Genomic DNA, 27,502 nt, shown 5'->3' with positions numbered 1-27,502 from the left:
AAAAAATGATGGGGGGGGGGTTGTTTTGTGTTATTGCTGGCTTTTACAAAAAGGCAAACTGAAAGAACAAGAACTGAAACTAGTTATTTGCAAGATGATAAAATTACCACTGCTCCATACAGAGCACTTTAGCCATTTCAGCCACTTGTATAGCTCAGACACAGTATAACGTGCAACTACTGTTTAAAGACTTACTGCATATGGTAAAAACTAATCAGTGAGAAGAAGGATAAAGAGAATAAAAAGAAACTTAAATGCACGTGAATAAAAAACTGACTGGGAGCTTGTGCTCCAGTACTTGTTAAAACAACTGGGTTTCTATATATTGTAACTAAGCAGGTCTGTTCTACAGCACTAAATAGGATAAAAGTTTGGTTTACATAGCTCCACCTTTGTACCATTTCCTAGCAATGTCAGGAAAGGCAGTTGTTCTTGATAGACAATTCCTCTGCGGAGCTACAAACACAAGCTGAAAATAAGTGTTGTGTATATTCCCTTTCCGGCTCTTTTAGGGCTTCCCATGGAGGCTCTGATGACACTTTTCCATGTCTTCTTATTTATGCCTTCTCTTTTTATTGCTCCAGAATTTGCAAAACCTATTCAGCAGTGCCTTCCTGATGCCAGCTAAACTCACTCAACACCACAGTAAGCAGGAACTTGGCGGGGAAAATCTCTTTTTACCCTGGGCCTACTGCCGGGCTTTCATCGCCTCATATTCCAGGGCAGAATTTCTTCAGCATCACTGATTCCCTCTCAGAACAACCCACCCACGCTTGACTCCTGGGTACTGAAATTGAGTTTTCTTTTTTAAATTATAATTTCCTCTTTAAACAGCTTTCTCCTAAATTGACCAGCCTAAAGATAGATTGATACTTCCAGTAGGCTCTACCCTATTGCTTTATGTTTGAGACTGATCAGCTCCTCACTCACTGTAAATGCCAGCTGCCTTTTGACCCTGTGCACGGTCAGGAAAATAAGTAAATTTTAAGAAAAGCGGAGGCCATTTCCTGTTAACAACTTTGTGTAACAAAGGAGGTCTCCTGGGAGGGCTGGTCTCCAATCTTCCCTTTCCTGGATCCTCCCCCAGCTGTGTCTCCTACTTAATTTGCAGGTATAGACACAGAACTGTGAAGAGAGGAGATTAGCTAAATGCTAAGTTCTAGCAGGTACTTATATACTGGCTATAAGCCTTTGAATGCAGAGAAGTCTTTATGTGACTTGTGTCAGAAGACCGTTAACTCTATGTCTAGGATCCAGCTGTTTGCCGGCGTTACAGGAACTAGCCTGAAGTATAACCAGCACGGATCCCATCACACCCCTGTGAGATTTTGCTCGATTGTGGCCAGGGCTGGTTGCAACCCCACCTCGACTTCACGCCAGTGAGGATGAGGGGGCAGAAAGGTGCCATCCGGCATCGCCTCCGCGGGGAGCGGCAGCCGTGCCCGCCGATCTGGTCCTGCCGCGGCCCCACTGAGCGAAAGCAGCCGACGGAGCTGCTCGCTGGGCCCGGTCGGCCACGGAGCCCCGCCCAGAGGCCTCACACGAGCCCGCGACGGGACAAACCTCCGGGCCCGCCTGAGCGCCCTCAAGGCGATGCCTGCGGGGCCGCCAGCCGGGGCAGGAGGCTGTGCCGGAACAGGAGCCGCAGCGCAGGGCCAGGAGGGGTCTGTGAGCTCCCGGCTCAGGCCCAAGCGCCACCTGCCCCCCCCTCACGGCAGGGCCCGAGGCCGCCCCAGCGGCGGCTCCGCGCCTCAGGAGAGGGCGGAGGGGGGGGGTGGTATCACGTGGCCGACGCTCAGAGCAGCGCCCAATAGGAGGTGAGGAAAGGGGGGGAGGGCCTCCTACCTCCGGCCACGTGACGGCGCGCGCGAACGGTCAAGCGGGAGGGGGCCCTCCCGAGGCAGGGCGTCACGTGACTCGCATCTTGCCGCCGCCCCCCCTTCTCCCGGCTCGCCGCTGTCACGTGCGCGGTGCTGGCGCGCGCTGCGCGCCCCTTCGGCCCCTTGACGTGCGGCGCGCGCCGGCGGGGCACAGCGCCGGGCGGCCCTAACGGCCTTAACGGCACTAACGGCTCTGGCGAGGGCTGCTGGCCCCTGCGCGGGGGCACCTTGGAGGCAGCGGGAGCGCCCAGCCCGGCGGGCGGAGGGGCCGCGGGGAGCCTGCCGGGGGATGTGGCGGGTGCCGGGTGAGGAGCGCTCGGCGCGGTAGCGGGCGCGGCCGGGGCCGGGTGGGCGCCCCGCCGTCGCCAGGCCGGGCCTCCCCTGCGTGGGGGCTGCGGGCTCCTCGCGCCCCTTGCGTTTCCGTTAGGGGCTGTGAGGGCTGCGGTTTGGCGTGGGCGGGAGCTGTCGGCGGTGCGGAGCGGCTGGACGGAGGAGACCCCGCGGAGACCCCGGTGGGCGTCGGTACGGCTGGTGATACCCATCCGAGGGGGGAAAGTGTCCCTCTCCCATGAACAGGGCTTGGTTGGGGGTCCTCATCCGAGTGACTCGGCGAAGCTTTCTCTTGGTCCGCCTGGGAATTTCTCCCACACAGCGCTCTCTTCCTGCTTGGCGTAGCTCACAGTATGTTTTCTACAGATTTTTTTTCTGATTCATAGTGTTTCAGATCATCCTTCCCTTTGTTGTCTGCTTCCTGAAGGCTGAGATCTCGCTTACCAAAATACCGGGGCTGTCAACGATTTTTTTTTTCCTCACTGGGCTTTATATGAATAGTTAGTGTTTCTTCAGTTTTTAATAGAGTTCTTTAAATGTTAAAGGAATAATTTCTTTTTTAAAGAAACTTTCAGAGTTCTAATTTAGACAGTTGAAGTGACCTCTTTCAGAACACATGTTGTCTACTGACAAAAGATAAAATGGACTTTAATCGTTTAAACTAGGGGTGGGGTTATGAGAAGATACTAAGCGTCATAGATGGAAATGTGTTTGGAGCACAAAGTTTTTTAGGAAAAACAGTGTTTGGAAGATGCAGTAATTCTTTACACCCTTAATATGAATGTTTTCCTTTGAATGCTTATCTCTGTACGTGTCAGATTGCAGTGTAGATATTGCTTTAGATGTCTTGTCCTGAGTGAATGGCTCCAATAAGTTGCAGTAATGGCTCAGCTTAAAAAATAAAAAGAAGGCATATTGTGATTGTAGTTACAGTTTTGTTGTGGTGAGGATGACTGTCATCCTACTGAGGGTTTTTTCCTATGGCTAAAACGGTCTTATGTTCAACAGTATTCATGTGTGTGGTGGTTTTTGCTTGTATGTCTTTCAGCTGGTTACTCAAAGCAAATAGGTCTGGTTGTCAGTTCTTAGATCAGCAGGTTTTTCTTTCTCTGTATTGCTCATAAAAGGCATCCAAAAATAAATCTTGCAGAGGTTTGGATACACAGGTTTTGTCATAGCAATCTTGCCTTATGTAAGGTCTAAGGAAAGAAAGTTAAGGCACGTGATTTCAGGGAGTGCAATATCTTTTTGTTGGCAGGGAGAAAGCTGCAATAACATCACTTGGTTCATGCATCTGATTGTCAATAGTATGTATTGTTTCCATGTTCTTTCTCAATACTGAAATATGAGATTAAAAGAACAAACATAAACTGGAGAAACCACACTGAAGATTAGTGTTATGTATAGGATTTGACTCTTTCTTGGTTAAGGTGTACTTAAAATTAAAAAAGGGTCAAGTGTGCCAGTTCACTTGTTGTTCTAAAGCCAGATATCCCAGCTTTTGTGTTCTCACTGCTGTTTATAATTCTCACAGACAATTAGGAGAAATGAAGGCCTGAGCCTGCAGTTTCTTTCTGTGCAGGAATAAGTCTGCCCAGCTAGAATAAACTTCGACATTGGAGCCTGAGGAAAGAGTGAAACAAACACGCAATTGTGTTCAAATAGCCTTTACAAATAAGGGGATAATCTTTGAGGAGTTAACTATAGTTTTTTTGTTGTGATGACAATTGGTACTGTTTTCCGGGTAGGATGTTGTGTTAGGCTATTGTTCTCTCCGGCACGGATTTGTTTAGCTGAACTATAAACTCTATGAAACTTTATCTAAAATCATTTAACAAAACATTTTGTAAACACTATCCTTTTTTTAACAAGGCAGGGATTCATGTTTGCTTACATATGTCACTGAGAATCAGCCTGCACACTTTAGAAAGCAAACTAGTGAGAAATTGAATGCACAGACAGCAGTTTAGCACAGAATTTTTGAAGGGCTTATGTCTCTGAAAGCATGTGGCTTTTTTCAGTTGTGAGCAGCTCTGGATTTCTTTCCCTAATGTTGGTGACTGCTCTGAGTTCAGTTTCTTTTTATCACAATATGTGGCTAGTTCAGTTTCTGTCTCTACAAGTCATCCTTTCTTGCTTATTTTTAGCCTCTAGCCGAAATTCAAACAATCATCTTTGCTTCCGTTCCTGTTTGTATGCTGAGATTGTTGGATAATTTCAAAGATGTCAGAGCAGTTAGAAGAGGTATTGTTGCCATAAACTCCCTCTGCTGGTTAGTTCTGCAGTAGGAATAAAGCTATATGGTGTGTAGCTGTTTATCACTGAATCATGCAGCAGAAATGAAAAGACAGTTTAAAGCCGCAACCCACAGTGTTTCTAAAAGCAACTATCTACCAGGGCACCAAGTTTAAGCTTACGACTTTTATGCTCATAAGACTTTTAATTGCAATTAACTTAAAATGTAGATGATGATATGTGAGAAACTCCCTAGAACTGGTGCTCCTATCTTGCATGCAGAATCTAAACAATAGCTTGAGAGCTAATGTATTGAGACAGCTATTTGCAAACTGATTAAAAGTACTTCATTACTTTGGACTCCATCTGGTACATTTGCTACTATGTTGCACTTTAAACTTTCAGTTGAGGTGCAGTGGTTGCATAGTACATAATATAGCAGTGTGCAGGCCTGTATCTGATTATCAGGATAAGTAAACAGTAACCCTAGCTCTCTTATTGATGCAGTACAGGAAGGGTAAGAGAAGGGCATTGTGTTTCTTTGTGTCACTGCTTGCAGTGACATGACTGAAGTCTAGATCAGCCTTTCATAGCAAGGTTTTGCCCCGAAGAAGCTCTGCACGTGCCTTTTCCCCCCGTATTCAGACAAAAGTTCTGCAAGGGTGAAGTTTGAGTGTGTTTGGTGTGAAAGGTCAATCACAATATTGCAGAGTGTCTACCCTTCTGGAAAGTGTGCAGTATGTCTTAGAGGATGCTAAAATTAATTGGGTTTCTGTTTTGATAACACTGAGTTAGTTTACTGACATCTCCATTTACAGTACTATATAAAAATATCTATTCCCCAAATACTTTTTTCCTAATGTAGACCTATTTTTCCCCCTCCTGTGGCAACTAGAACTTTTATCAGAAAACTAGGAAATTGGCTAGTGTTGCTAAGGAATCCATCTTTAGAGAGGAAAAAGGTGGTGCTTATGCCTAGGTTGCACATTTATTTTCTGTGGAGAATGGAGAATAGGTAGTTAAAACAGCTTTCTATGCACAGTTAAAGCTAAGAAGCAGTAGTCCATGTATAATCCCCAGAACTTTCAGGTTTGTATGTTATTTCACTCATTTAGACATAAGCATAAACAAAATAGGTCCTGTTGCTACTGTAAAAATGTTGCAACTGAATGATGATAGGTACTCCAGCAAATGACAGCATCTAAGGACAATAGTTAATATTTGCAGAGGAGGGGAAAAGGTTGTGTGTTTGAGGAGAAATAGTAGATATTCTATAAAAGGCAAGAGATGTTTTCTGTTGTTTGGTTGGTTTTGTTTTAAGGGTTTTTGTGAACCTTCATTGGTTGCTAAATTCGGAGAGGCTTTAGGATTGAGACTTATTAAAGAAACTAACCTGCCAGTGGCAGATGAGTTGTCATTAAAAACCTTTCAGGGAAAACCCTTGAAATAACTTTGTAGGATTGTAGTAACTGTTGAAATTGGAAATATGGAGCATTGTTTTAGATAAAGCATTGTTACACCTGTCAAAAACTGTAAGGTTCTTCATTTGTGGATGGAGTTCATTGCTCACGTCTTCAATGTGGGAAGTCTTGTGTGCTTGAAAGCTTTTATCTACTGGTATTAGTTTGTGTGAAAAGATATCCCATTGAGCTCTGATGTATGGGAAATGCAGTGTAACTCGCATAGGTTTTGGAAGTTCTTGGAAAGGTTTTGTCACAGAGGAGTGGTTAACTGAGTCGTACAGTAGTAGAAAACAAGCCAAGAGGATTAAAGACCTAGTGCAAAGATCAGAAAGGGAGGGATAAAGTAGCACATTTTAAACTGGTTACCTTTAGAGTAGAATAGGTTCTCAGGGTGCTGTAGAACTTGTTAATTTACTAGGACATTCTCCATCCAAATAACATTTTCCCTTCATGTCTTAAATTGACAGGATGTGTTGAAAAGAACTTCAGTGAAGAAAGTGTTTTTCTTAATGTCCAGTTTATGACGTGTTTGTGCATTGCCGGTTGTAGATTATATGAGGCAAATTAAATAGGTAAAGTCAGAAGGGGCAGCTACTTGGTCTGTGCAAAAGAACAAGTCATGGCTCTCTTCTTTTAATTGATTGGTAGTGTCATATGTTAAAAGATTTGCCAAAGTGAGGTAACAAATCTTAGCAGCTAACTAGCCTGAGTTTGTAACTAGACTAGAAACTAAGAAGGCTTAAATGCATTCAAATCTGTTTAGCTGTGCAGAATGTGCTGTGGTCCCGACATCAAGTAGACTTTCAAAAGCTGTTCTACAAATTTATTATGAATGTGCCATCTGGAGACTTCAGGTGTTTTCAAGACCTGCTTTCAATATGAAAGATAGAGTGAAGCCAGGCTCTTAGTGAGAGAGGTGTCTGTAGAGCAAGCTGGGTTTGTTGGACTAAGGTTAAGAAATTTGATGAGGAGACAAATTTGGGTTTTGTTTGTGTTGGGTTTTTTTGTACACTGTAACCTCAGTGTTTCTCAAACTTTAAAAAAATAATAATCCCCTCCTTCCAAAAAACATCTGCACTGAACAACCTGTATTTTAGGATTGACTGCTGGTCTTGAATAGCTTTATGAAGCCATGTCTTGGTTGTCAGCACAGTTTTGAGAACCAAGCATCAGAAACAAAGGAAAGAGGCTCTCTTGTGTTCTCACTGTTGTCTGTGTATGATACCCAGGCAGCATCGAGAAGTCTGACGTGAAAGCCACAGAGCAAAGAATAGGGGGATGGGATAGGACTGGAGCAAACAAATGAAAAGGGAAGAACTAAATGTTGATGAGAGGATGGCATCTGGATAGTAACTACATTTCTTACCCGTTGAATAATTCCTTAGTGGATTTTTAGGTGTTTTTTTTCTCTCCCAAATGGTTTGGTGTGATTTGTATCATGTCACTGACATTCTGTGGAATTCTCTACCTCATGCTTTTCAGATTTCACAAAGCTTGCTGATAACCCTGAGCATGAATCATAGATTGTCAGTGGCAGAATCCCTTCAGGGTATGAGTGATGTTACAACTTTTATGTGCAGGATTGAAGGCCTAGATAATCTCTGTATGTTTATGTTGACTGCCAGCTTTGTTCTTGAGCTGGTGCAATTGTCCTGAGGCAACTGGGAAGAAGGAGCATTGTAGGATGGATTGTATACATCTGTGTTCATTGACAGATCATGCCTGTACCCAGTCATGTTTCCAGCTTTTAATGTGGTCCAACTTGTTTCTAAGTAACAGATTATGACAATTTTACTGAATCACTTTTCTCTGATGTGTTTCACTACTTAATTATACACACTCGTGAGTTTATCTCATGCTTTTGTGTTCTCCAAATAGTTTTTGACCATAATAACAGCTTTTGATTATGCAAGAGATGGCAGATTTGGATCGTGTGCTCAATAGCCCTAGCTTTATTCTTATTTGTAGGTTTCACATATACATCAGCAGCTTGCTTACATGGCATATGTAAGTTGTAAGACTACAAAACAGTTTCATGAGTGAAAAATTTATAGTTTCATTTATAAATGAAAATTCAAACTGAAATTCCCCTGAAAATTCCCTCAGAAATCCACTCTGCCACCAATGGATATTTGCTAGATCTACAAGTTTTCTTGTAGAACAGCAGATGTTCAGTTGTATTGAATACAGTTTACTTAGATACGCTGTTAAGAAAAGGTCTGTTCTTCCAATGTCCTACCAGTGGCTTGTATCTGTTAACCTTAATACATGGAAATAGAATTACATATTTCATATAGAATAGAATGTTAGACTTCCAGAGCCATGATACATCTTTTCTCTCATTTAAAGGAAATTATTTTATTGCCTGTTGCTGCAAGTGCAAAATACGCTTTTTAATAGTGTAAGTTTTTGTTTTTGTTACAGCAACGTCATTTTACTTGTAGAAACGTCATGACACACAGCAGCATCATGGTGGATGTAGGCAAGTGGCCAATATTTACTTTGCTGTCACCTCAAGAAATAGCATCTATTCGGAAAGCATGTGTATTTGGTACGTCAGCCAATGAAGCTATATACATAACGCACAATGATGAGGTAAGGCTGTAATGAAGTGGAACATATACCCTACAATTAGTTGTTTTCAGAGCCCACCAAATACTTGTAATTTAATAGCATCTCAAAAGCATTGTGTGAAATTTGTATGTTTCAAAACATGGTGGATGTAACTTGTAATTTTTTTTTCTAGTCTTGTATGGGGACAATATAGATGGAGTATTTAGAAAACTTGCAAATGGCAAAGTGTTGGGTTTTTTTAGAAAATTTGCAAAATGACATACACTTTTGAAGACAGTCTGAATTTAAAGAAGTTTTGGTAGATTGAAATTAAGTGCAAGCACTCCAGGTATGAAGATATAAAATGAGGTTATGGCTTGCTAAGTAACAATACAGTGGAAGTTTATTTGTGGATTTTAATGATTCAGAAACTCGATGCGAGTTAGCATTGTGCTGCTAAAAGAAAACAAGCCAGATGTTCTGGCATGTATTAATGGGTGGGTTTCTTGTAACACTGGGTAGAATAGGACTTTTTTTCCCCTAAGTCCTATCAAAGCTGCCTGTAGGATGAGCCTCCCACAGTACAGCTGTGGCTGCCCTTTAAAAGCTGCTTTTAAAAGAAGGTGGTGTCTTCCACTTTCACAGTTTAATACTTTTTATAGTATAGTTCCTGCAAATGAGAAGCCTAGCTTCCAGGCCTGCACGGGTCTGAAGAATTCAGGCTCCTCAGTTTAACTTCCAAAGTGTCCCAGTGATGACTGTTGAGCTTCTTAAGGCCTATGAGGGAAGTCTGCGGCTCTTGAGAGTCCATGACAAAACTCAGTCCTGGATTTATGAAGACCTGGATATTACCACATCTGTGCATATGGGAGTATAAATCGCTTAAAATGAGTATTCCTCTGTTTTTCAGGTATTTGTTTTTGGACTGAATTGCAGTAATTGTTTGGGAACTGGAGATAATCAGAGCACAATAGTACCAAAGAAATTAGAAGCCTTATGTGGAAAGAAGATTTCCAGTCTCAGTTATGGAAGTGGACCCCATGTTGTACTTTGCACTGAAGGTAGAAAATTAACATTTAGTATAGAAACATAAGTCACAGATTTTAAGTTCCACTTACCTTTAACGAGAATGGATTAAGGTGTAATTGTATTAACTTGTTAATTGGGTAATGTACACTAAAGGACTCTCACTGGTCTTAAGTGGGACTAAATGTATTCTGTAATAGGTAAAGTGAATTTCCATTTCCATTATGTAGAGTTTTACTCTATCATTTATGACATACTCAGTCTTATCTGTGCACTTTCATATATTTCCACAATAAATCTAGAGGTTATACTGTGATATATGTGTATAAAATAGTTCTATACAGAGTATATTTTTTAGTATATGGATGATTCTTGTAATAGTTTCACTATTTGTTAATGTTCTATTACTTTCATGTTGGCATTTGCTAATTTCCTAGACTTCTGCCTATCTTAACTTCCTTGGAATTTTTGGTGTTTTTTATCACAAACTTAAATATTTTTGCAGATGGTGAAGTGTATGCTTGGGGACATAATGGTTACAGCCAACTTGGGAATGGCACAACCAATCAGGGCATTACTCCTGTTCAAGTTTGCACAAATCTGTTAATAAAGAAAGTGGTGGAAGTAGCTTGTGGCTCTCATCATTCCATGGCACTGTCGTTTGATGGGGATGTAAGTTGAAACCTGTTCAAATCTCTTAATCTTCTTGAAGCGAATAGTGCACATGCTCTTGTAGTCTGAAGTTCTTTCTTTCCCTACAGTGTAGTTACAACATAACCTTTTCCCCTGCTGCCTCAAAGTAGGGTATTCTTTTCTTCAGAGCAGAGTTGAAAACAACTCAAAAAAAACCCCCAACCCACCCACAAACCCCAACAAAAAAACCCCAATCCAACCACAAAAACAAAGGAATAAAAGCTCAGTAAACTTCTGTGACTTTCATTTATTGTATGTCTCACAGGGATGAGGCCAGGAAGCTGGGCCACTTGCAGGTGAAAGAATGGTTTGTGAGGTGCAAAATATAACGTTGTTATTTTTTTGCAATACTGTTATTTAAGGGGTATGTTGAGTTCTTTGTATTCACTGCTTAATGTTGTTTAATCTTTTTCTTGTAGTCTTCATGATTTCAACACTGATACTGTGAAAGAATGTTGCTCTGCACACCCCTGAGTACCTTTGTGTGTAGCTAATGAAAGAGCACTTGGTTCATATCCAAGTCTGCTTTATACTATTTGCTTACATGGTTTAAGATTATCTGTCATGGGAAACATGTACAATTAGTTTCCAGTTAGTCAGATTTGACCAATGTGTGTTGCATGTTACTGCATGGAGGAAGGCCTGGTTTCAGCTCTTCTTTAACAAAAGAAGAGTTCTAATTTTAAAACCTTCCTAACAATGAAAAGGGAAACTGCAATTCTTTCCATCCTGGTAATCTGAGCATGTCTGTGTTATGGTCCGGTATGGAGTCAGTGCAACAGTAATAGCAAGTAGCAAAACAGCATTTTGAGGGTAGGAAAGGGACACTGGGTTAATTTAAGCAGTCTGTGTTGTATCTGAGAGGAGAGCCTACACTTAGGAAAGATCTTCATGCAGTCATGTTTGACTTGGCTAAACTATAAAATTTGGTGTGCATGCAGGAAGGACAGGGTGTTCTTGTATTAGTTAAACTAGTGGTGCCAGCTGCTGTGTGGTAGCTGCCTGTGATGGCCATGCTGTCTCTTGTAATAAATGTAGCATGCTTGAAATCTCAATGGAAGCAGGGAAGGTTCTTTGTATTTACCATGGAGTTGATATTTGCAGCTTGCTTGCCGTTGTGGCTAGTTAATGTACTATAAATCCATCCCTAGCGTACCTTGCCGTATCTTTGTCTGTCTGTGCTAGAGGTTTTATCCGTACCAGAACTGATCATACTGAGAGCAGCAAAATGTGTTAACTAGAGTTTTATTCACAGAAAGATTTGGCTGCAAAAACCTTGTGACTTGATATATCTGGAGTTTCAGAGAGGCATTGAAGTATTCATGGAAATACTTGTCATAAGTGATTTGTACTGTTGGTTCAGTGCAATTTTAATGGAGTGCGAAGTATCTTAATGATAGACTTAAAGGACTGCAGTCATTCATGCTTCTCTGAGAGAGGTAACTGATTGGCTTTTTGGTTTTTTGATCTACTTTCTGAAATTCTCTACTTCAATATTTATTTTTTTTTATGTCTTATTGAAATTAAGATATTTTTGGAGCATTTTCAAATATTCAGTAGGAATCAAAGATCCAGCAAATAGAAGTAGCAAAAAGCAAAGGACTAGTGGTTTCTTTTGTTCCTATTAGACATGGTGAGTTGTGTTGGGAGGTTTTTTTGTTATTGTCTTTGGTGGGGTGCGTTGTTTGTTTCGGTGCCAGGGGAGGTGTTTGTTTGTAATGACTGACTTTTGGTTTGGTGTAGGAAGGATGTGCAGACTTCACATTAAGGTATCTGTCAGTGTGCTTTTACTGGCTAGCATGTCAGTGGCTGGGTATTTCCAAGAGGACAAACATTTTAACTGGGTGAAGCACCAGAGAATGAACTATCAGAAGTAGTTTTATGCCAAACTCTGGGTGTGAATGCAAGTAATAAAAATTGAAGGAACTGAAAATACAAAACTATAAATATTTTTTAATAGCAAACTGCTTCCCTGTCTTCTGCACTTTTAGATGATAGGAACAGATATTTTTGGTTTTATTATTAGTTTGCTACTGGCAAACTTTGAACTGTCAGAGATGTAATGCTTTTTTGTTAGTGCCATTGTGTAATAGAGTTTTGTTACTGTGAAACATGGGCTGACAAAGCCATCTCCTTTCACAGCTCTTGAAAGATATAAAAGAGGTGTGATGAGTACCCAGCAATAACCTGCTTTAGAGTTCTGTGAAGAAAACTAAATGGCTGTAAATTGGGGAGTTCAGCTTGTTTGGGAAACAAATGACATTCTGGCTTACATTTCTCTTTCCATCATCAAGAAAGTATTAGACAGTCTACTCACTATGCTCTTTGTCTTATAGTCTGACATATTTAATATGGCAATATGTTCCTTTTGTAGTAAGATGCTCTGATTCTGTAGCAAGAAGCTGAAAAAAGTGCTATGTTCATATTTGCTAGATCAGTCCTACTGCTGTTTATAATCTTTAGCTGTTGAAAATTAATTTTAAGCATTTTAGCTTGTTAAATGGGGTTCTTTACCCAATCTGATGGTGACTACAGTAAGATTATCATTTGTTACTATTATTAAGGCTTAAACTGCCATTTTTTGTTTGTTTTCATGGACAGCTGTATGCTTGGGGCTATAATAACTGTGGTCAAGTTGGATCTGGATCTACAGCAAACCAGCCAACCCCTCGTAGAGTTTCGAACTGTTTACAGGGTAAAATGGTGGTTGGCATTGCTTGTGGTCAGACCTCCTCCATGGCTGTGGTAAACAATGGTGAGGTAAGCATTGCTGTGTTCTCATGTTCTGTTACCTGAACTTATGAGGTTAATGTCTGAACATGGAGAACTGCTGACATAGAATGCTCAAGGTAGAGTTGTATTGATAGAGTTATATTAGAGTTACATTAATAACTTCTGTGAGACCAATTTAAGGAAAACTCTGAAATTAACTGGAGGTGCTGTCTTTACACTAAACATTCTTTCTCATGGCAAAGACCATTGGAATGTAATTCCTACTGAGTCTGCAACTGCAAGAATTTGAACAGTTGTATTAAGCATGTCTGTCTTCACATTTCAATAGATTAACATATGTCTTAATTAGATTTTTTTGAAAGCGTGCACAATTAAATAGTTAATCATTCCGCAAGAATACACTGACTGATCCTTAAACACATTGCTTAATTGCCAGCAACAAAACCAAACCTAGCTTTTGAACATTGCCCTAGTATTGTGCAACTGTTCTGTTTCACAGAAGTTTATGGTGGTATTTTGCTTCTAGGTATGAACTGTAACCTCAATTTTACTATATGTCACCAAACTGGGAGTGTAGCATTTCTTTGGGACTGGAGGGACCGTAAAAGTCCCTGAGGTTGAGATGAGCTTTCATTGTACATACTTTGTCTTGATGTGTCCAGCATAACAAAACCAAAGGAAAAATTAGAGCGAAACTGGGCACTTCAGTTTAATCATAATCATAGCTAATCATGTGATCAGAATAACTAATTTCTTGTTTTCCTTAAAAAAAGAAAAAGTAGTAAGGAGAAAGGAAGGTGTAGAAGTCAACTGAAATGTTGATGCTTAGGAGAGATTTTGGTGTATTATAAGTTTATTGCAGATTTCCTAGTACTTCAAAGACAAATATATTTTAGAAAGCTTCTTTAAAAGGTAAATGCAGGATTGAAAAGTTGAATATAGTCATTGCAGTATACTTAATATCTTTCAGCCTTGTCTATATTGCTTGTGAAATAGCATATGTTTTTTTAATAAGATGAGCTTTTTTGACTTGTGCTTGATACTAACTGTTAAATGTTCTGTACTTCTGCAGAGGAGTGGCTTAATTTCATTTCCCTTTTGCAATCAGGTTTATGGCTGGGGTTACAATGGTAATGGTCAGCTAGGTCTTGGCAACAACGGCAACCAACTAACGCCATGCAGAGTAGCAGCGTTACATGGTGTGTGTATACTCCAGGTATGTCTAACATGGAAATGAAAATGCATTCCTGTTGCTAGCATCTGCTAAAACTGTATCTTTGGAATCTTATACCTGCTTCTAGATTTCTCGGTTCAAATACTGATTTTCTTTAGCTCCTATAAGTTATATTAAGCTTATAAAAAGTGCAAGTAAGCTGTAAAATACTTGCTTTTCTGAATGTTCTGAATTATTTAAAGTTAGCTAGTGTACCTTTAAGTAAATTATGCTATGGATACAAATTGCATCTTTGTTACAAAGGTGAATGAATGAGATGCACTAGGCAAAGACAAGAAATGAAGGGGAACAAGATGTTCAAATTAGATTCTACATTGATATTCTAATTAGAACTTCAGAAGTGAGGGGAGAGGAAAAATGAGAGTCAAGGATGTGGGTTTGGTTGTTTGGTGGTTGGGTTTTGTTTGGTTTTGGGTTGTTTTGTGGTTTTGGGTTTTTTTTCTTCCAGCTAAAGACTAAAACTAAATTTGGGATTTCCTGGGTTTTCAGTAAGTTTCTGTGGAGTTTCTTGTGATAACTTGGGTTGAACAGTTGTTGGCTGTTGAACTACAGCTCTCATAATTTGTATAATTTTCAAAATATCAAATTCTGAAAGTATTTCAAAGTTACAAGACATGATGATGTTCACTGTTTGTGTGAAGAGTCTGCAGCTGAAAGCAAGTAAAGGTTAGGGAGACTTTGCAAGAGTGCAGTAAATTACTTAGGAGTAACCAGTGAACATTATATGAAGTTGGGACCTTTCCAGTACCTACAGTTAATGTATTTTGTCTTAGCTTTAAGTACTGAGAAATAACGCATTGTAGTGCTAAGTGAAGAATGCCCGGGATATTTAACGTCAGCTAGACTAAGGTAATGTGTGCAATAATTTTGTTTCTCATCTCTGTTTTGTTTAGTAGTAATGCTTATACATTTACTTACAGATTGCCTGTGGCTATGCGCACACACTAGCACTAACAGATGAGGGTTTGCTCTATGCCTGGGGAGCTAACACTTACGGGCAGCTGGGAACTGGCAATAAAAGTAACCAGTTAAGCCCGGTGCAGATCATGATGGAAAAAGAAAGGTAATCTTGCTGAAGCTGTTTCTGGATTGATAAGTCTGAGCATGTGTGATGCAGCCTCTAGCACTGGAAGCATGCATGTGTAGGGCTTGGTGGATTGGTTTTCTGTTGCTAATGTTAAAAGCATAGGAAAGGATGGTAACTTACTGTTTGCTATAGACTGAGTGCTTTTAGCTATCTGTAATGATTATTGAAAGTAAACGTATTTTGTATTTAACTGATACTGAAAGCTAATGAATGACTAAGTATTAGGCTATTCTAAATACGGTTCCTTTGGTTAAAAATTTGGAGCTGTGAAATCAATAAGCCAAACTTTTAAGCTGTATTGAGGCCTACATTTAAAAAAAAACAAAACAGAGGGGATAAGGAAGCACCACCTTTGTAAGAAGTACATGTAAGGAAAAAACAATTTTCTGAAGGGCTGACAATAGCCAACCACGTAAACAGAACTTGATTTGCAAGGTTGCTAGAGCTAAGGGCAGATAATACCATTTTTATGAACGGTACCAGTTAGCAGTTTGTAGTTTCTTAGTTTCCTAGATTCATAAAAGAATAACCCTAATTCTTGTGCATTCCCTTCCAGCACCCTTGTCATCCTCATATTTGGGGTGGCTCTTCTGCTGTTCACATACAAACTTGGATCTCAGTCCCATTCTCTGGGCCCATGTGTATACCTACAGATTAATGTACCTCAGTTGGGAAACCTCTTAGTCTATAAATCCCTTAACCTGCAAATTTCTTAATTTGTAATCTCCTCTTAACTAGGAACCACTTGTGAATGGTTTTCTCCTCCATTTCTAAACTGTCTTCCTGGGAAGTTATTCCTATTTTTTCCTGTTTCTCACACTTAACATTAAACTAAAAGCTGCACAGTATTGAGATTATTTAAGAGCTTAAAAAATGGGTGGGAGGAAAGAAGAAAGGAACCATCACAATAGAAACCACAGAGGTGAGGGTGGTTTTTCTGTGAAGGAATTGATACCAGCAAAGCAAAATGAAATATTCTTTAGAAAAGCACTGGAAGATACATGTGTATGTTTGCAAATAGATAAACTTTGTTTTCTTAGCAATTTATTTATTGAGTGAACTAAGGGAGGGGAACTGTTGCATTTAGAACTCTATGTGAACTCAAGCATGGGATTATAATAAAACTGGCATTTGTTCAATGACTAAAGGAGGGAGAAAATATCATAGAACTTCTGCTTGGAATCTAAGGGAGAGATAAGTCACTTGAACTTACTCATCTTTCTTGACTTGGCTCCCTTGGAAACAGTGCTATAAGTGGGTGAGCTGTCATTTCCCATGAAGCACATTACTGCTGCTTCTCCTGGTCTTGTCATTTATATAACTCTTTTGTCATTTATATGTAATGCTGGTGACAGTTCCTTAGGAGGTGGCATTTGGTGCTGTCTTGAAGGATATTGCACATATAGCTTGTAAGGAAGTTTTAGACTTTATTTTGTGTTATCTTGGAGGAACAGCTATGAAGGTCAGCTTCCTGAATTTTCATGTTAAGTGTATGCTTAATGTTATCCTGTATGTATACTGAAAGTATACTGTACATGTACTATACATATGTTATAGTACATGTTCTACTGTACTTCTTAAGTATAGTGCAGTTACTTTAAAAATAAGAATCTCTTCTGCTAAGGAAAGAAAGTTTGGGGAAGGAATTAGTTTAGGTGGATAGCTATGGTGGCAAGTAAGTTGTCTCTAAAATAATTATTTTATGATGTCTCTTGCAGAAATGCTGAAAGACCTCAGTGTTGCAGAGAGGTTCATAAGTACATAGTGGTGTAAAACAACCCATTAGTCTTTTACCTGCCAGAAATTACTGATACATATACTGAAAGTGATTGTAGCTTCTTTCTGTGTTTTATCTTGAAATAATTTTTGCACTTATAATGTAGGCTTTGTGCTAAAAAAGCTTTTTGCCTGAAAAGCTAACTCTTCATGGATATTGTTCCGTAAAGGAACAAACATTTTGATATGTATATTCTTAGACTGCTTGGAAAGACGTTTATTTGTCCCAGTTGATCTGTTTCTGGCACAAAAGCATGAAATCCTCTCGTGCATTTTTAGCATGGAAAAAAACCAGGAAAGCGTAGCTTTTAATTTGAACTAACGCTGGAACTTCCCCTGGTTTTTGCTTATTGTGTGAACAGAGACACTGGAAATGTCCTTGCAGTCCTTTTAATGGAAATGTGATTCTTAGTTCTTTTTTCAGACAGCAAGAGAGGGATTGCCTGAGCAACAGGAGAGCAGAATAGATTAAGTGTGCATCAGCAGCTCTAATATTTTAAGGAACTATGTGAACTGGGTGAAAATACTATATAGACTTTATTTAAACAACTGTAGCTCTTCAAGAATGTGGAGTTGAGTGCATGTATTCACCTCTCCTCAAATGAAGGACTGTCCATGTTCTGTGCTGAATTTCAGTGTTGAGGAAAGGAAACTAACAGCAAAATAAGAAGTCAGAAATACAGGCAGTAGGTCAGATCTCTGTGTACATATAAAAAACAGATTAAAAAGGGGGTAGAAGGGTTTCTTAATAAAGGGTTTATTGAAAAATACATAGAAACTTTAATCTCAAAATGAGGGAATTTTTACATCTTTTGAAAGAAGTTCCAAAAAATGCTCTGCAAAAATCTTAGTAGTATAACTTCCCTGCCTGTTACCTGACTGGAAGTTTCATAAGCTCCATAAGCGTTTCTTCTTAAGAAGAAGTGTCTGATGTGCATTGGGTTTAAAGGGGAAAAACAAAACTTTGTTTTTCTTCATACCTTTCCCATGGTTATGGAAGGAGAAATGTCAGCTGATGAGAATGACCTAATTAAAGCAGTATCTGATTATGGTAAAATCTACAAACAATCTGAAAATGTCATTGCATTTTTAAAATATCTATTCAAACAGTATCACATTCATGCAGGACAAAGAAAGAAGTACAGGAGCGTAGATGCATAGTTTGGTTGGCTGTTATTTTGGCATTTAGAAAGTCACTTGATTCCGTACCTGAAAGTACCTTACAAGGTTTCTTCTGTTCACAGGGTTGTGGAGATCGCAGCCTGCCACTCTGCTCACACGTCGGCTGCCAAGACGCAGAGCGGCCAGGTGTACATGTGGGGCCAATGCCGTGGGCAGTCCGTGATCTTTCCCCACCTCACTCACTTTGCCTGCACTGATGATGTGTTTGCTTGCTTTGCTACCCCTGCCGTTATGTGGCGTCTTCTATCAGTAGGTGAGCACAAGTTGCATTGGCAGTCAGTGCTGTAATCTCTGTGTACACTTGTAGTGATTAGTACAGGATACCACTTCCATAGCAGGGTGGTTCCTGCTTTAAGGAGAACCGGCAATTAAAACTATTTCTTTTAGCTAGGTTTTTTTTCTTCTGAAGAAAACAGTCTACTTCAGCAGCTAAGGATCCAGAATAGGGTTAACAAGATTGTTTGTTTGCCAGTATACATCTGGAGAGAACCCTGTTTTACTGTTGCACTGTGACTATTGTGTATTTCCTACATTTGTATTGTTTGAGCTCCAGCTCAGGACTGGGAAGAACTCCTGGATCATTAAACACAACTTTTTTTCTCTTAAAACTATCCCTACTTGGAAGACTGCTCCTGACGCTTGTTACTTGGGTATCTAACAACTTTGAATTATAAGTGTCTTCTCTAGCTTTCCCTCCTTAGTATTTACCCTTCTAATATGAATGTGAAGGAACAAATCTCTCCTGTATTTCGTGTTAGGAAAGTAAAGTAACAGAATTCCAAGTTTTCATTTTGTGAGATAATTTCTCTCAATGTGATTTAGTTTGACTTTCCACAAGGACAGGCAGACTTGTAAATAATAGTTCCTGTAAAGCAAGACCCTAATATAATTGTTCCCTGTTGGAACTCTCTTGTACTGCCTTGGATTACACATTGGGATGCAGTTGCTGTGACCAACAAATAAGCCCAAGCCTTTCTTCTTGATTATCTTTGATTCACATGCTGCTGATTCTTATTTAACCCTGAATATGCTATAAAGTGCTTAGCTTGCACTTAGCTTGCGCTTCCTTGAAAACATGAAGGTGTTTTCATGTTAAAAACCACACATGTTCTGCCGCTTCAGTTCTCAAGATCATTTAGGAGATCTAGTCTGTTCTCATATTGACAACAGATCCTAATTTTGTTAGTCCCTGTACAAAATTGGTTTTGTGGAGGGACCACATACTAAGTAACCTTTCTCCAGACTCAGACTTTATCTTTGCATGTGACTTGTCCTAACCCAGCTTCTCCATCTTAACTTCTCATTTAGCATGTTATCACATTTATAGAGGTCCAGAAAACAGCATCTCGTCTATAGAGGAAAACTGAATAGTTTTACTAAAGAGAGAAGATTAGCTTGGAGTGATCTGCTTCTGGTAAATCCAAGTCTTATTTTGTCTCACTTCTCACTTTCTCCATTCTCTAATCCTTGCCATATGTGTTAGTTTTGCCCTCTGTAGAGGTCTGATGGTTGTCCAGGTCTGTTGCCTTTTGCTAATAGTGAAGGCTGTTGTCATGGTTTAACCCCAGCTGGCAGCTAAGCCCCACACAGCTGCTCACTCACTGCCCCCCAGTGGGATGGGGGAGAGAATCAGAAGAGCAAAAGTGAGAAAACTCATGTGTTGACTTAAAGATGGTTTAGTAAGTAAAGCAAAAGCTGTGCACGCAAGCAAAGCAGGCAGGTGTTCAGCCATCTCCAGGAAAGCAGGGCTCCATCACATGTAACGGTTACTTGGGAAAACAAATGCCATCTCTCCGGACATCCCCCACTTCCTCCTTCTTCCCCAGCTTTATATTCTGAGCATGATGTCCTATGGTCTGGGATATCCCTTTGGTCAGTTGGGGTCAGCTGTCCCAGCTGTATCTCCTCCCGACTTCTTGTGCACCCCACCCTGCTCACTGGTGGGGTGGTGTGAGAAGCAGAAAAGGCCTTGATGCTTTGTAAGCACTGCTCAGCAATAACAAAAACATCTCTGTATTATCAACACTGTTTCCAGCACAAATCTAAAACACAGCCCCATACCAGCTACTATGAAGAAAATTAACTCTATCCCAGCAAAAACCAGCACAGCTGTTGAAATTACTTCTCCCTAGTTTCAGTTTCAGGTCTTTCAGGTTCTTGATTTTTATGAAGTATTCCCAAACTGAGTATAACAAGGTATTTGAATTTTGTACCTGCATTTTAACTCCTCTTAGCCTTTGGGTGTTCTTCCCCTCTTATTCTGATAATCCTACTTACTGAATATTTAAATCACTAGCATTAATTCGGGGGGCTTTTTTAATTTCCACTTTCCATATACATTTTTTCCTTCCCCATCTTTTTTTATTCATATAGGTCAAACCCCCCCTTTTTTTTCTCTTTATGTTTTTCGTTTTTTTTCCTTAGTGAGAGCTAACTCTGCATAAAGATTATTGTTCTACTTCTAGTTATGGCTCTGCCAAAAAAATGAATCGGTCACTCAGGGTTGGCTGTGGTGAAGTGCAAATCTGCAGCCTTTTTTGAGGAATGAACTTAAGATATTTGGCGTGATAGTTGATCTACTGCAAAGCTTAAGCTAAGCTGATGACCTAGAAAAAAAATCACATGAGCAAATGGAGGGGGATTGGAGCATGGTTAGCCCTGATGAGATGCAGGTTCTGTGGAGGAGCGTATGGTCTTTTGTGCCACAAACATGACTTGTCTGTTACAGCAGTTTGTTATAGCAGTATTTCTTTTTAAATACCACCTAATTTAGCTATCCCTAATGGTGAAGAGTAATTTGTGGATTGTATATGAATGAACAATACTCAGTCCTCTGGGACACAGGAGACAGTCCACATCCCTTTATATTGGAAATCCACTTATTTTTCTTTTCTATACTTTGCTTCTTAGAAGCCACGTATTTTGAAACACACTTTTAAGATGCATCAACAGAAGTATAGTGGGTTAAATTAGGTTTTCTAAAACTTCAGGGTTCTTACTTTGCCCCAAGCCTTAGCCAACTTATGCTACAACTCATGTATGATTTCTAGAGACACAGAATGGAACCTCTGTGGGACCAGTGCCATAGGCCTTAATATAAAGAACTGTCAAAGAGCTGTGATATCTCTTTAATCTACTTCCAAAATTGCTGAAGTCCTGTGTCCTTCGTTGTACCAAGAACGCAGGATCTACTGTCTGTCTTCAACAGAACTGCTGTTGGATTTTTGTGTTGTCAGAACTGACTAATAATTGAGTATAATGGTGTCAGTGATAGCTCACGTTAGTGAGCCCTGGCAAAGACCTTAACAGATAACCTGCAGGCTACATCCAATCTGTCAGCACAAAAAAGTGGCCAACTGTTGACATGTTTTCTTACTCTTTAGGCTCAGATCACACCGTGTCAGTGCGGCTGAAGTACTGTACACCGTGTCTCAAGTGAGTTGCCAGTGATGCTGCAGACTCCCATTACCAGCAGTCTGCAGGTTAGCCACAGAGACTCGGTTGCAGGGCTGAGCTGACCCGGCACTAGCACTGAGCTGCCAGGAGGCACAAATTCATGGGTGGTGCCCAGGCCAAGAATGAGTAAGAAAGTTCTCCAGGTACTTCCGTTGGTGCTGTGCTACCTCTGTGCAATGAGCTGGAACAGGAACTGCTGACCACTGCTGCCTGTAGCTGTTGTGGAGCAGTCCTTGCCAACAGGAAATGGTGTTGGATTAATTCAATCTTCCCACTTCATTACTTAAGCCAATGGAGCCCTGATACTGACCTATTTTCCTTGACATGCTCTTAGTTGAGCTGCTAGCTTTAGTGATGTGTGTGTTCTGTTTAAGATGTTTAGTGTGTTTTTTGTTTGTTTTAAAATTGTTTCTGTAGAGCATGAAGACTTTTTAACAGTAGCAGAGTCTCTGAAGAAAGAGTTTGACAGCCCAGAAACCTCAGACTTAAAGTTCCGTGTGGATGGGAAGTACATCCATGTCCACAAAGCTGTTCTGAAAATCAGGTAGTGGTCACGTTTCACAGCTGTTGTTTATACAGAATAACCTCTTAGTATTGCATCTAATGGGAGGAAAAAAAGTAAGGGGTAGGGAGGGACGCCTAAACCTGTAATATATAGCATCTATGTATCCATTTTCACTTTAAATGAAGTGATTGTAAAAGAAGTTGAATCAAACTGTGTCTTAAAATGGTCTGTATTCAGTTTTCACTAAGCTTATTTGTCGTTCCCAGGATAATAAATTCTGTTAAGTTGGTCTGATTGAAATGTATATGCAGACGCTTCTGTAGCATAGATCAAATACAAGTTTTATCTTGATACATAAGTGTAACAGTGCCCACAGTATTAGGAACCAAAATGTGGAACACTGGCTGTGATGGGATATGGTAAAATATTTGTGAATATTGCAGAGTGCCCCAAATACATATTTCAGAGGAACTGTAATGTAACGTTCATGTGTTCATGTTACAGTGTTCCAGATCATGTCTTTGTCTCTTAGGTGTGAACACTTCAGAACCATGTTCCAGTCATACTGGAATGAGGATATGAAGGAAGTGATAGAAATAGACCAATTTTCTTATCCTGTGTATCGTGCCTTTCTTGAGTACTTGTATACAGACAGTGTTGACCTTCCGCCTGAAGATGCAATAGGTATTGCTTACGGTCCAATTACATCCGAAAGCAGCATCCAGAAAAACTGAGACAGGGAATGCAGAATAACGTATTAATAGAGGTTTCTGGTCTAGCCTATAATGCATTTTACTGGTGATTAATTAATCTGTCTTTAAAATACTATTGTAGCAAACTTACTACAGCAAAAGTGGTGCATATTTAGAAATAAACTATGAGCAATTTTTTCAAGGTTGGGAGAGATACTATTTCTCTGGGTTAAAATACTTATATATCTTACTAAATTGAGTGAATTATTGTTTAGGATAATATCAAAGAATCTCAGTAGAGGCGAAACTCAGACAGCAGAGCAAAGAGCAAGCTGTAATTCAAGCACAGATTTTTATAATGGTAGCTTTTTGCTCATGTTGTGGTGCCTATTTTGTGACAGTTCCACTCTTGCAAGCAGTTAGGTATGCAAATCAGTGGAACTGCTTGTGTATTTATAGAGATTAACAGGATTGTGGCATGAGGCAATAAAAGGCCTTTCTTCCTGTGTAATGGCAAAATAAATTTTTCTGAATAGTGACCTACTTGCAAAAAGCATGTTATAGACATATAGAACATTGCATATAGAACACATATGCAGTCTGTACCTCAGGAGCATGAACTGTTGTTGAAAGAGCAGAGGTCTTACAACTGACTAATATGATGGCATTTTAATTGCAGGGCTTTTGGATTTGGCTACTTCGTACTGTGAAAATAGACTGAAAAAACTGTGTCAACACATTATCAAGAGAGGAATTACTGTGGAAAATGCATTTTCATTGCTCTCTGCTGCTGTCAGATACGATGCAGAGGTAAACTTCTAAACTTCAATCTCTTAAATAGGTGGCTACTTTCTGACTTAAATGATGGAGAAAAGCCAGTTATATTTTCATATAAGCTCTCTCTCACTTATTATCAGATAATAATATTTGCCATTTTCAGAATTTGAGAATGTTGGACTTATAAAAATTGTATTTGCCATAAGAGATTTTTTTTTTTCCCATAAACCAGTACTGAGAAGGTGAACTCATATACATATTGTCTAAAGCTGACTTAAGTCCCAGGCTGAGACTCAGAATCTGTAAATGTTTGCATTGCTTAATTTCATGGTAAAAGGTTATGACACTGTGCCAAGCTTCATGAATTACTGTTTCTGGGTGGGGCGGGGAAAGCTGTAACAAAAATTTTCTGAGGATGAAAACACTAACTCTTAAGCAAGGGAAGGGTTTAAATACAAAACAAACCCCGTAACACTACAAAAAGCAGTTCTGTAAGCCTTAAGTTACTTATTTGTAAGGTGGTATGATGTTATATGGTGGTAGGTTTGGGGATTGAATGCATCTGGGGTTTTTTTCACTGGCAGGGTGTTATTTTGTTGGCTTTTTGTTTTGATTAGCTACAGTCAAATACATTGTAAGTCTTCACAGTATGCTAATGAAATGACAGCATATGAACTGCTTTATGGCCCTGATAAATGTTGAAGATGGAGAAACATTGTGTGAAAAGGGGGGAAGGCTAGTGAAACTTCCCTACTGCATAATGTCTGACTTCACTACTAGATCACTAACACGCTGCTTCATGAACTAATCAGGAAGTATTCCTGGGCTTGCTTCGGCTATTTGTGTTCAGCATAGTATCTGTGCATCATGTTCGCAACTTTGTGATTGGTTAGTTTTTAATTTCTTGCTTATGCTTATAAAGCAGTTTTGGTACTCAGTAAATCAACTCACTGCTTTTTCTTGTACTTACTGTCCAGCAATCGGCATGCAGATGCCCTAACTTATTTCAGAGCCTTGTAGTGTATTGCTTGTTTAATACACCTTACCCCCAGGGCTGTGTTAGTGTCTGAATTGTGCCTTCAGCTCTACTGTGAATAACAATTTTTTTGACAGGAGTTCATGGAAAATATGAAATTTACATATTTTAGCCTTACAAGATTGTTTGCAGGATGAGTCTTGAGTGTGTGATGGATTCTGCTTGTAGAGGGTAGAAGTCCAGTTACTAGGCCTTGGCTGTATCTCACTAGCTAAATGAAGTTAGAAATGATGTTAGAACCGTAGGCTTAAATGCTGCATCAAGGAGAGAATGGGAGATGCTGAGGGGTTGGTTTTTAGTAAAAAGTGGGTTTTTAAGTGCAGTAATGGAGGGTGGGGACTTGAAATTGCTTGAGTGATGTCGTTCGTTCCAAGGGATTGTGCGTCTGGAAGACAGCACTTAAAAGAAGCTGCTTCACTAATTTAAAACACCTCCATGACATGAAACTCTCCTATACTTTCTTCTGGTGACTGACTGAGGTGGTTAGAATTAGGTCAGGTCTGGCTCCTTGTAGCTTTTAAAATAATCATTGGATGTACCTTGTGCCTTTATTCACTGAAATCTATGTTAAGTAGTTTTCTGGGAGTGCGTGCATCTGCAAATGAAATTCAGCCTTTTTTTATACAGAACTTTGAATTTCCCCAAATTACTAATACTACAGTATTTCTGTTTATTGTATGCTTCTGTTGCATTGACTTGGAATATCATTTCTTTTTTAATAAAGCAGTGCAAAATATCGTAATGTGTATGATGTAATTTTGTTTAAAATGCTAGTTCATTCTGTTACTTAAAGAAAAAAAAAGAAAACCATCAGTGTTCAGTTCTAATAAGCTTGTCTTTTTTCATTGCACAGATGCCACACAAGTCAAGATCTGCAGCTTCAGAATGCCTGGTTTTAGGCCAGGATATATTTTTATGTTATTGTGTCAAGAACTCTCACTGGCACACAGTTGCTCTAGCTTTGAGTATTGACCTTAAGTGAAAACATGAATATTAATCAGCCTTTCATACCTCATGAGGTTTAAAGAGCAAATTTGTTACGCCTTACTGCAGTGCCCAGTCTGCTGAGCAGCTAAGGGAGGGTGTGTTCTCACCTATAACGTACAAGTTCTACAAGCTTGTAAGATAATAAAGAAATTAGAACAGGGTGGGGAGTTGTTATTTGGTCAGGGCTGCAGCATCCTCCTTACAGCAGCTTAGAGCTGCACCACAAAGAGTAGATTTGTAACACGAGTCTAATGCACAGAAAGGCTTTCTGCCTAAACCTGACTTTAAAACTATCCCGTTAGTATATGCTTGCATTGAGCCTGGTGACATGCAACTTCAAGGCTTTAGTTAAGCCCTTAACTAAGCAGGAAATAGATTTGAGTTTGTATTATGGAACTAAAGAGCTGAATTTTCTTAATCTACAGTCTTGGTTACGTATCATTACCCCAAGATCTCCTATTTGTATTGGATTTAATAGTTGTCAGTGAATGTAGATGAAACTCTTCAAGTGGGAAAACTTTTAAAATATATATATTGCTCAGATTTTTGTGGCTGCAGCTATATAGTGAGAACCAAATTATGATTACTCTCCCCCTCGTAACCATGCTACATGGGTAGAATTAAAATTTTCTGTTGCATTTACATAGTGACTGTGTGGGGGAAAAACATTGAGAGCCACTGAGTTAATGTGTTTGTCTAATTCTCTGCAAAAATAAAGCATATACAGGCACTTATGCCTGAATGTAATTTTCTGTGATGGAAGCAAAGATAAGATGATTTTTTTCTTTTTTTTTTTTTTTTTTTTTTTCTGTTTAGGACTTAGAGGAATTCTGCTTTAAGTTTTGTGTCAATCATTTGACGGAAGTGACACAAACTACAGCGTTTTGGCAAATGGATGGTCCCCTGCTAAAGGAGTTCATTGCTAAAGCCAGTAAATGTGGAGCCTTTAAGAACTGAAATGAGGCTGTAAGTTACGGGTGTTTGTAGGGTTTTTTGCAGTTATAACAGGATGTCATAACTGTATGGGCAAAAGCGAGCGTTACCTGGTCTCGTACCAGAAGACATGAAAGGCCACAGTGAAAACAAATGTTTTCTGTGCCGAGTGAACTGTTGTAAAAATGTCAAGCAAAATATTCACTTACATCTGGCAAACCTGGATGGTGGAACCAGCTCAAGATTTCGGATGGAGAGAGGCAACGCTGCAGTGTGCAAAGGATACCAGCCGGTGATAAGCACTTACCTTTTTAGCCTAGGAAATGTCAGATCTAGCACCACCTGTTAATATTTTCAATTGACGTTTTGGAGAGTAATCTGACCTGAGCCACTGAATGATGTCACTCAAATCATTAACTCCCTGGGATTAGAGAGAAGCAAATGGCATGGATCTCTCTTACTGCATTTGCATGATTGTGAATGAATTTGCCATTTGCTGTGTGTAATTAACCAAGTGTATTCAGTGCTTAGAGAAGTGTGCAAAAATAATATATCCTCAAAGCAGCCTACACAAGTAGCTTTGAAGAAAGGGGTAGCTAGCAAATCTAATTGGAAGTAAATCTCTGTATTTGGGTATACCTTAATATAAGTTATAATGTATACTTTGTGTAATCTGTTCAAGCAATATTTATAATGGTTAATGGAAAAAATTCCCTCTTTGTTGACTTCAGATTATGTTGGTTCCTTTGGAGGGGAAGGGGTACACTGGTCTGAAAGTGGGGGTTTTGCATTTAAGTGTTGTATAAATTTAAACTACATGTAATAAAATTAACTTTTTTTTGTACCTGTTTGCTGGCAAACTTCTTTGGACTTTGAAGAAAATAGCAAGCTTTTTGTGTTATGTACAGCATCTAAGTTGCTGTA

At 39.6% G+C, this 27,502-nt stretch overlaps 1 protein-coding gene across 10 annotated transcripts; it reads left to right on the top strand.

Annotated features, from left to right (window-relative positions):
* The first annotated feature begins 1,986 nt into the window (after positions 1-1,986).
* On the top strand, positions 1,987-27,422 carry RCBTB1 (RCC1 and BTB domain containing protein 1). 10 transcript variants are annotated; one of them, XM_074815729.1, is made up of 12 exons: positions 1,987-2,185; positions 8,333-8,503; positions 9,372-9,522; positions 9,993-10,159; positions 12,782-12,940; positions 14,022-14,129; positions 15,068-15,210; positions 18,255-18,445; positions 22,066-22,192; positions 22,686-22,837; positions 23,525-23,655; positions 26,462-27,422. In XM_074815729.1, the coding sequence occupies exons 2-12, from the start codon at positions 8,360-8,362 to the stop codon at positions 26,600-26,602; spliced, it is 1,614 nt and encodes a 537-aa protein (XP_074671830.1). In that variant the 5' UTR covers positions 1,987-2,185; positions 8,333-8,359; the 3' UTR covers positions 26,603-27,422. The 10 variants fall into 10 exon arrangements, 9 of the variants coding, with proteins under 9 accessions (XP_074671830.1, XP_074671834.1, XP_074671832.1 ...); XM_074815733.1 differs by having other exon boundaries at positions 2,009-2,185; positions 8,353-8,503; XM_074815731.1 differs by lacking the exon at positions 1,987-2,185 and adding an exon at positions 2,212-2,392.
* Positions 27,423-27,502: the final 80 nt, after the last annotated feature.

The sequence above is a fragment of the Strix aluco genome, chromosome 2 (genome assembly GCF_031877795.1).
Source record: "Strix aluco isolate bStrAlu1 chromosome 2, bStrAlu1.hap1, whole genome shotgun sequence".
NCBI classification, from domain to species: domain Eukaryota; kingdom Metazoa; phylum Chordata; class Aves; order Strigiformes; family Strigidae; genus Strix; species Strix aluco.
This window is presented reverse-complemented; position numbering and strand designations above follow the sequence as displayed.